Source organism: Garra rufa, chromosome 21 (genome assembly GCF_049309525.1).
Source record: "Garra rufa chromosome 21, GarRuf1.0, whole genome shotgun sequence".
Classification (NCBI taxonomy): Eukaryota; Metazoa; Chordata; class Actinopteri; order Cypriniformes; family Cyprinidae; genus Garra; species Garra rufa.
In genome coordinates this window covers 41,280,226-41,290,903 of record NC_133381.1, presented here as the reverse complement: position 1 = coordinate 41,290,903, position 10,678 = coordinate 41,280,226, and the positions used below count along the sequence as shown (strand labels likewise).

General features: G+C 37.8%; 1 protein-coding gene across 1 annotated transcript in view; it reads left to right on the top strand.

Annotated features, from left to right (window-relative positions):
* Positions 1-10,678, top strand: part of tgfb3 (transforming growth factor, beta 3) — a 28,288-nt gene continuing 17,610 nt past the window's right edge. Inside the window, exons 1-2 of the mRNA XM_073827602.1 lie at positions 1-681; positions 8,762-8,925. Coding sequence (XP_073683703.1) covers positions 336-681; positions 8,762-8,925 — 510 coding nt within the window. The 5' untranslated portion in view covers positions 1-335. The remainder of the gene's footprint in view (positions 682-8,761; positions 8,926-10,678) is intronic.

Sequence of the window (10,678 nt, the reverse complement as noted above, 5' to 3'; positions counted from 1 at the left end):
AGCAGCGACAGAGTGCATCTGACAGGAAAGTCTTCAAAAGTCCTTCACAGCGCTCGTTTTGGAGGAAAATGCGGTTGGGGAGCGCTATGCTGAAAATCAGTTTTCTTGTAAAGTGCCAATGATGGATGTTTAAGGATGTTATGGGATTACTGTGCAGTGCTCATATGGAATAAGGTTGCAGCATGGAATCTCATGGAGAAAACAGGCTCAGCACTTGAACTCCAGCCCACAGAGAGGACAACCTGGAATTCAGTCTCGTTATCCTTTTAAACCTATTCAGCTGAACTGGAACTGTGTTTACTAGAGTGTCGAGAGACAAGTGTACAGAACAAACCATGCATTTGGGCAGAGAACTGCTGTTTTTCCTTCTTTTAAACAGTGTCACCATGAGTTTCTCTCTATCAACCTGCACCACGGTGGACATCGACCACATCAAGAAGAAGAGGGTGGAGGCCATCCGGGGTCAGATCCTCAGCAAACTGAGGCTGACCAGCCCGCCGCAGACCCTGGGCCCTAGTCAGGTGCCCTATCAAGTGCTGGCCCTCTATAACAGCACTAGGGAACTGCTGGAGGAGTTAGGGCGAGAGAGACATCAGAGCTGCGGCCAGGACAACACCGAGACCGAATACTACGCTAAAGAGATACACAAATTCAACATGATCCAGGGCTCCCCTGAAAACAGTAAGTTCTGTGAGGACGTCTCACACTGGAGACGTTGGGGCTTTCCCCAAACAGAGCGTTCTGTATTTATAGTAACACTTTAAAAGAACCATAGAAAAGAAGATCAGGAGTTCAAATGGTCTGGTTGTCTAATAGCCAATACTGATACCCTAGAGAGTGCAATGTGATATGAACAACACCGTTTAAAGAGTTTCTGAGCATTTGCTTATTTACCAAGAATGAATAATATGATTGTGATGTATAATTCTGTTTGAGAAAGTTCTTACAGACAGGTGCTAACAGTGCGGCTCTGGCTCTACGTTACGCTCTTTGCTTGATTTACTAAACAGGTTTTAATCAGTCCTGTTCATAAATGGTGCAACCTGACATCTGAAAACCATTCACATGATTTGTCTGGTCTGGTCGTTCATCGAAGGGTCAGTGCAAAACGATCCCCGACCAATTTTCCATGTGTCTCTGGGTCCTGTCCAAGTCCAGACGGGCCCCAGATTATTTGAGGACACAGTCGGTTGTGTGAATGTCTTCCTAGTTTAGCTCTAGACAATTTGATTGCACACTGATGCGGTTCAAAGGTAAGACAAGAGATTCTGGACAACTGATAGGATTCAGTAAGATCAGAACCAGACGGTCCAATCAGAGTGCGTTCCAGAGGGAATTCACTGAGCTGTTTACTCTCCGTTCTAATAGAACTCACTGAATTAAATGAACTTCTATATATTTCAAGATCTTCCCTTGTGGTGATGTTACACTCTTGAAAATAAACAAGGGGTTTCGCAGTGATGCTGTTGAAGAAACTTTTTGGGTCTTAAAAGAATAATTTTTCCACTATAAAGAACTTTTTATGGAATGGAAAGATTCCATGGATGTTATTAAACCATCAACACCAATAAAGAACCTTTTTTTTTTAAGAGTGTTTACTGGAGGAACCACTAACCAATGTTCTCACAGGAATCCTTTTGGAAGGTTTCATAAAGTGGTTTTGAAAGTTTCTTCAAAGAATTTTGATTGGAACTGTCTCAAATATCTTATTTTTTGAGATTCACTTGACAAGCATGGTTGTCTTGAAGGGTTGATGTATTTCTTATTAAAACATGAAGTTTATGTGGAGCATATTTAATTAGTTGTTCATGTCACTGCTGTGAACTGTGATTTGCTGTTGGTGGCAGGTGGTATTAGGAGGCGGAGCTTTCTCATTCTACAGAGCGACTGATTGGACAAAATATGGCATGTGCTTGAGAGTGCAAGTCAAAGAGTCAACTTTTTTTTTTCTCGGAATGGAACACTTTTGAATTTTGAAAGCTTATACATGCACATTAGTTAATTAAGTCAACTTTTTTTGTCTTTAAGATTTATTTTTGACATTTTTGCCTTTATTTAATAGGATAGATCAGAATTGACAAGAAACGAAGTGAGACAATTAAGTAAACTTTTAAGAGTTTATCCCCATTTTCGCCTATTTATGTCCTTTCTGAGCACCTATTTGGAAATGAGATGGCAGCAAGTGATTGCATCATATAAATGTATATTTTAGGAGCTCCATATTCAATGATGATCATCCCACGCCACTATGCCAAACCCTCAGTGTGTTATTTTTAAATAAAGTCCCACAGGAGCCTTCATCCCGCAGCACAAACAAAAGAAATTTAGCACTCAAGTGGGAAGAGCCTCCACGACGGACTGCAACAGGATCTCTTTTCTTTCCATTAAGCAGTTTTCAGTTTCAGCAAGCACAGTATGGGAGAATGTGGCTGGGATAGAGTAATGTATATTCGCGTTCCATTCACGTCAGCTAAACTAATGGCTTTTTCATGCGCTGGGTTTTGGAAGCTCGTGGCGTGTGGAATCATTTACGCTCCTGCTTTTCCATGCGTCGAGGCAGCGGTCTAGCAAGCGTCCCAGCATTCGTGGTTCTGAGTGCATCAACAGGTTACGCTTCCTTATCGGCCCTGAGTGTATTTGCATCCAAAAATGACTGCGTGACATCATTGGAAAGCATTTTTGCCATTCCAGACCTGTTTATCCATTAACCAGCAGCAGAGCGAGATAAAGCCGTGCACCTGCGTTCCAGCCTCTCAAGTCGCTGACTGATTGGCACTTGAAAACCCTTGAGCTGCCATCGTCGCAGTCAACTTTCCAGAAAATGTTCTCCATTGACGAAGGAACACCCAGTTAGCAGATGGTGACAGTCTCCCGGTTAACAGTATCTGGCTTTTGGAAATCACAGCCGTGGCTGCCAGAGAGCAATGGACGTGGATCAGAGCTGCAGAAAGCGGCCCTTCTGATATGTCTAATAGTAAGAAGGTGATGTAATTTCCAAGCAAAACAGAGATCGCATTTGCAGGCCAAAACACACAAACACGCACACTTTTTTCCCCTTCTCTTCATCTCGTTTTGTGTCACGTGAGCTCTCGAGTCAGCAGCAGGCTTTTGCGCATTATCTCATCTCAGAGTCGGGGGCCTTTCAGCCGTCGTGTCATTTATTTGAGGGATTCCACGTTCGCTCAGAGATACTTCAAATAACCGACCGCAGCAGTCAAACAGTCACTTAACATGGGTCACGGACTATTATACAGTGCTTGATAAATGCACTCAAAATATTTACTGCATGACCTCATTTCACTTCGGACTTGCCATTTGGAAGCAGAAAAAAGACAGCACAGGACCTGAAAGAAAACACACGATGTTCTTCAAAGATAGTGTGTCTTGAATGGCCTTTACAAGTTGCTTTGATTCGCATTCAATCTGCTGTTATCTGCTGTGGTTGGAAATGTTTTAACCCTTACAGTTCTGCACTATTAGCTGGACTTTAAAGGCTTGAGTCTTTGGTAAGGGGAAACTTGAGAAACATATCTTTAAAAACGTATTCTTCAAGGATTAGATGTTCAATCATAAGCTTTCCAGTGAAATTTGGTATATTGTAAGGAGGTGTGATGGTAATGACATCTCTCAGCCTTTTGAGAAAACATTTTAATGCAAAAAGCTAGCAGTTTATTAACTTTTTGATCTTCAGACTGTCATAGAGCACTACAGTGATGTGTTTTTGTAGACGCATTCGTAAGTCTGCATTACTCTGGTCCCTGCAATAAAAACCCAATAGGATTGTTTTCCATTACATTTTGGATCAAAGCAGAAAATAAGCTCAGTGACTAACAAGTTTATGATACTTACACATTTTGTTCTTTATAATCGTCACAAGTGAACTCAACTTTTATAAGGCCACTAGAAGTAAACAAGCTAAATGAAATAAACAAACTAAACCCTCAGTGTCACCAAAAGTAAGCTTTCAGACTTTATTTTAAAACTTTTCCTCGTAACTATCCACTGAGCTGTTTTTGTCGTATTGAGGATGAACCTGGAAATACTGGTTGTTTATACTTGCATCGTTGTGGTATATACCACATATATATATATAATTTTTTTTTTTCTCTGTGGCATAAAGATTTTTGGAATTTTGATCAAAGTTTTTATTGAAAGTTGTGTTCTGAAATGCTGTGATGATAAAGACCGCAGTATTGGTTAGAGTGGTTATTTTTGTATAAGGTTCTTCAAGCGATGCCATAGAAGAACCATTTTTGGTTCCACAAGGAACCATTCAGTCATAGGTTCTTTAAAGAACCATTTCTTGCTTACCTTTTTATAATCTAAAGGATTTGCCACAAAGAACCTTTTATGACACAGAAAGGTTCTTCAGATGTGTTTACGGAACCATTTAGACACAAATGTTTTTCTATGGCATCGCAAAGCACCTTTATTTTTAAGAGTGTACACCTTAATACGTTCTGACATATTGCAGTTTAACACTTAGAAATGATTTAAATAATTTAAGAGGCAAAAAAACAAATGTTTAAAACAATTAAAGTGATATAAGAGACCAAGATTATTTGTGACCCTCGACTACAAAACCATAAGGGTAAATTTTTTTAAATTGATATTTGGTCGAGATACAACTATTTAAAAATCTGGAATCTGAGGGTGCAAAAAATTCAAAATATTGAGAAAACATCCTTTAAAGTTGTCCAAATGAAGTACTTAGGAGTGCATATTACTAATCAAAAATTAGGTTTTGATATATTTATGGTAGGAAATGTACAAAATATGTTCATGGAACATGATCTTTACTTATCCTAATGATTTTTGGCACAAAAGAAAAATTGATCATTTTGACCCATACATGTATTTTTGGCTATTGCTACAAATATACCCATGCTACTTAAGACTTACGCTCTCGTTCCTGTTTTGTGCCTTCATTTGGAAGCACATTTGTCCAGCACCTGTCCTCCTCTCCTCCATTTCCTCTGTTTACTCCTCTCCACTGACATCAGCGCTGCCCTGATTACACCCATGGCTTTCTCAGGAACTCTGGATCATGTCACCTGGCAGGAGAGGAAGGACGTCCCAGACACAGGATGCAGGATGGCGGCTGTTAGTATCTGAGCCAGGACGCCTGGAGACGCCTCCAAGTCTCTCTGTAGTGTCCGTGTTTAGAGTCCAACCATCGAGAGGACCTCAGAAATTAACCGGACTGAACCGGCCAGCAAACTGGCCTGTTTCGGAGATCACGTTAGAAAGTGAAATTTAATAAGATGGATTGGTGGAAGCACATCGGTGGAACAATGTGCTAAAGTAATAATGGTTGCAAACCTGTTGCAGTTTAACAAGGTTATTTGCACATTATTGTTAATTGAAATAAAGCTTAAATGAAATATAAATATTAGAAGAAAAACTTATTTCAGGTAGTTGCCAAATTTCTCATTTCCATGTAATTGAAGTTGAAGGGCTAAAATTACTAAGCAGAAACAAACAAACAAACACAACCTAAATGGTAATGTTTAGAAAGATCAAATACTAATAAAATGACAAAAGCACTCACAAATATTAAAATGAAATCTCTTAAGTATAAAAAAGCTAATTTACAACAGCAATAAAAACTATGACAAATATATGAATAATACTGTCATGCTTTAAAATTAAATGAAAAGTAGTTAATATTAACTAATGCATTTACTAGTATTAACTAAAATGAGCAATATATTTTAGTATTTTATGTTAGTTAATAAGTTTTTTTATTGTTTTTTAAAACATTGTCAGTTCATGTTATCTTAGGCCCATTAATGTATAATAGCTAATACAGCTTTTGATTTCAATAGTGCATTAGGAAATAGATAGGAATAAACAAATGATTAATAAAGGTTTTAGAAGTAGTTTTCATTCTTAGTTAATACTGACTTAAACTACTGCTTTTAACTAGTATTAACAAACAGAATGTTTTTGTAAACGGCTGCCATAGTTTGTAATAACTAATTACCGCTGATTAAAGCATTTTGGGCAATCTGTCTTTCTTAGTTAGTAAATCCTGGAGGTCACTCTCTGGCCGTTTGACCCATATCTGATGACTGCAAACTAATCTTTGTATTCGACTTCATTTATAGCAACAATCCCTGCACTTCCACTCATGGAACAAATGAGCCACGCACTAGAGCCCTGGCGAAAATCAGCCATAATGTGAAATCCACCTAAAACACTGCAGTAGGAAAAATGAGATCATCTTGAAGGAAACCGAAGACTTGATTAGAATTTCAAATCTCAAAGTGGGGCTTTCCACCTTAAAGAGGGAGAGCGGCGTGAGAAGCTTACGAACAGATGATCTGACCAGTCTTGTCTTACTTAGCAGCAGTTGCATTCTCCAAAGATATACCTGTTAACCACAAATGTACAGAATCTCACAAAATGCATCAAAATCGAAAAAGAAAGCAGTGCGAAAGAGCAGTCAAGAAAGAGGCCTGCACAAGCGTGTGGTTTGCATAAGGTACAGTATGCGCTGCGCGTCTGGCCAGATCTGGACTGCTGCAGCCCAACTGGCATAATCTGTCCGTATTACATAAATATTCCACATCTGACTCGCCAGCCAGCCAGTCAGGAATTTAGTGGATCGCTAATGGACTGTGGTCTGTCATCAGTGAGCACAGACTCTAGCGTTAGACCTTGGACAAAGCAGAAGAAATGCTTTACAGTTATTATTCTGTTTATTCTTAGGAGCTTTTTAAAAGTGTTAAACAAAATACTAAAATAAAAGGTGGTTGAATAAATACCTTGTTCTGCCATGAAACTCTAAGTGACGTAACGTATGATATCACAGAGTTATACGACTTGGCACAAGCTGATTGGTTCATGTCGCATACGCAACCAATGAGCTTGCAGCTATTTAAATGGCTGCCAGATTTCACTTATGCATTTCGCAGCGGGCTTTCAGAGTTCCTCTGAAACCCTCCACCTTCCCCAGCTCCACCTGTATAGATCTGCTGCAAGTTATTTTATGCTATTTGTGCAGCAGCAGTATGTCTTAAATACTCATAGCGCCGTAACATCATATGCTTTGCCAGTAGCAAGTTCTATATTTGCTTGCAGCAGCAGCAGCAAAAATCTACAACTACAGCAATGAATAACAACATAGCAGATCTGTTCCGCCAAGACCAAATACATTAACATGCTAAACTTTTCCGAGAGTTGTCATGACAGAAAAAGGTTTAGTCAGTTGGGACAGAATTTAGAGGGTAAGCCAGCACTGTGTTAATCTCTATGTAACATATTTGCATTAATGCACATTAATGTTTGGTGTCTAAAAATACAATAATTCTTGGTTAAATTGATTCAAAGTTTGAAGTGCACCAAAATGTTTATTTATATTTAATATTAGTATTAATTGAATAACTAAATGACTCTACAGTAAATCTTTTGTAGTTCATAGTACTTTTTTTGAAAGACATTCATACTTTTATTTATCAAGAATGCATTAAAGTGATCAAAAGTGACTGTGAACACATTTAAAATGTCACAAAAGATTTCTGTTTTTATAAAAAATGCTGTTCTTTTGAACTTTCTATTCATCTGTGAATCCTAGTTTTCAGAAAAATATTGGGCAACACAACTTTTTTTTTTTTTACTTTGATAATCAGAAATGTTTATTGAGCTGCAAATCAGCGTATTAGAATGATTTCTGAAGGATCATGTGACACCGAAGACTGCAGTAATTCAGCTGTGCATCACAGCAATAAATTTAATTTTAACACATATTTAGATAGAAAACAGCTATCTTAAATTGTAATAATATTTCACAATTTTTACTGTATTTTTCCTCAAATAAATCTGGTGAGCAGAAAAGACTTGGTGTGCAAGAGGCTGTGTTGAGATAGTTTGTCGTGTCGTTTGGATGTATTTTATGCTACTGACCAACATAGAGAACTCTAATTTAAGAATTTAATGTAGATTCATCAACAATTCATCAATTAGAACAAGGAAGAGAACAGGTTAATGTGTATTAGATGCTTGTTTGCATGACAACATTTTCTGTGTACATGGGTAAGCTGTTGTTTGTGAATGACGCTCCACTTTTTGATTGGTGTGTTTAACGGCATGCTTCACTCCCAGCAGAAAGCAGACAGTAAAAACAACTGAAAGACATACTGGTATACATTTATGTTCTTACTGAACACGGCAGCAGTGGTTCATCAGATAATAGAGAAGAGTAATAAAACAGTGCAGACTTTGTGTGTCAATAAAGGATGATATTAGCAGATGCAGTGTTTTGATTGAAATTTGTGTCTGTGCATCTTTCTTTACAACAAATGACATTTGCTGGGTATTATGACTGACAAGACAGACTCGTGTGTGGCTTAAAATGAAATGAGTTAATGACTAACCTTTCATTTTTGGGTCGAATTAATCTTTTACTGAAATGATTTGGTGGTGAAACAGCGCATGAATTAAACATGGAAGACTGAAATAGTGCTTTCAATGTAAAATATTTCATCTCCAAAATAGTTTTCAGTGCCAATATACTTCAGAGCAGTTAATATGAAATTATACAGTATGGTATTTATTCATTGTTGCACCTGTTCTGTAGTAACAGTGAGTTTAGCCCTTCACACATTTGGCTTTCGTTTCAGGATTGCTGAATTATTAGACTCTTGTGGCACAAAGCATAAACAGATGGATGACAGGTTTGCCAGAATGAGCGATCAGAACAAAGAAAACTGATAACTGTTCTCTGACAGTAACTGACCTCTGACCTCTCGCATTGCAGATGACCTTCCCTACTGCCCCAAGGGAATAACATCAAAAGTTTTCCGCTTCAACGTCTCCAGCATGGAAAAGAACGCGACCAACCTGTTCCGGGCAGAATTCCGTGCCCTGCGGGTGCCCAACTCCAGCGCCAAGAGAAACGAGCAGCGCATCGAGCTCTACCAGGTGCTTACACTCATCACATTAACCCTATACCGCCTGACATATGAAATAAAGTACTTCAAATGGAACCATTTATTGAAATATTAAAAGTCTGATTATGTATTTTTACTGAGTATCATATCTGATGCATCAAGCTTTTATGGCTCATATAGTGATATAGTGAGAAATTAGAGGAAATTTGATTCACTTTGATGTATTTATATAATGCAATTCTGATGCTTGTAATATAAATCAATGAGATATTTAAAACAGTATAGGAAATACTGACATAAAATGATCTAAATATCAGCTTTCGCTCTATATCTCCAATAGTATGTCTTAGATGAGATTGAAATGATCCAAACATATAATGCAATGCAATCCAATGGTGATTGAGAGATGAACAAATAAACGTTCCCCAAAAGATGTGAGATGTTTTTGAGGCTTGGGAAGATCATTCCTGCTCTAAGGGAACACTGAAAGTTTCTGGAAACAAACGTTCCTCGAAAGATCCGCGTGATCAGATTTGAGACTAAAAAATGATTCCGAATCAAGTAAAGCCAAGCTGCTTCAGTCCAGAAAGTGTTCATCTGGAAATATTACTACAGTTATGTTTTCTTGATAAAAATCAGTCGAGATTTGCTATGTATTATAACGGATATTAAGACATTTATACTTATGTGTGGCTTATGAGATGAGCCAATAACTAACCTTTAATTTTTGGGGTGAATTGATTTTTTACAGAAATGATTTTGTGTAGAAGGCACATGAATTAAACATGGAATTTTGTAATAGAAAGACTGAAATAGTGCTTTCAATGTAAAACGTACTTTAATAATCTTTAATCCCCAAAATTGTTTTCAGAGTTGAGTGCCCATATACTTTAGAGCAGTTAATATGATGTTTTGGAGGCTTGAGAGATCATTCCTTCACTGAGGAACAGTGAAAGCAAAGCTTCTGGAAACAAACGTTCCTGAAAAAAAGATCCTGATGATCATATTTGAGACTAAAAAGTGATTCATGGAGAATCAAGTAAAGCCAAGCTGCTTCAGTCCAGAAAGTGTTCACCTGGAAATATTACTACAGTTATGTTTACTTGATAAAAATCAGTCAATATTTGACTGCAAAAAGACACCCGAAGCACCAGCTGAAGGTTGACATTTGTACAATTACACTAAAAGAGCTTTTACTTGAAAAAACTCTAAACTATCAATCAGATGACAGAAGGCATGAATTAGATTGTGTGAAAAACAAGTTTAACAGCAAAGTTAGTTCATGTTGATCATTCAGAGGCCTTCACACAGTAGGCTTTATAGGGTTAAGACTTTATTTTTCCAAGAAGATTTAGAAAATTTACGATCAGGCCCAGGTGGGATCTCTGGATGTTTTTGCTTTTTCTCCACTATTTTTAAAGGGAAAATCTGCAGAATTCCGTGGAATGGATGTAAACGAACAGAATGTGAAACTGAGCTGAGCGTATGATGGTCTTACTGGTAGCTGAAAGCATTATAAAACCAAAACTATTTCATAAACTAACACAAAGGCTGAAGTTATGTCTTTACAGCGCTTTCTGCAGAACCCAGTCGGCAAATTTGTGACTTCACACAATAGTAGTTTAATTCTCAACTAGATCACATGCAACTCGTAGGCCGGTCATATAATGACATTTACAACAGTAATTCAGCTTTGAACAGAGATAACCTATTTAACTTTTTACTGCATTGGGCCAAAAATCTAATCTGACTGATGGCTGCAGGCCAAAAGTAAATGTTACATT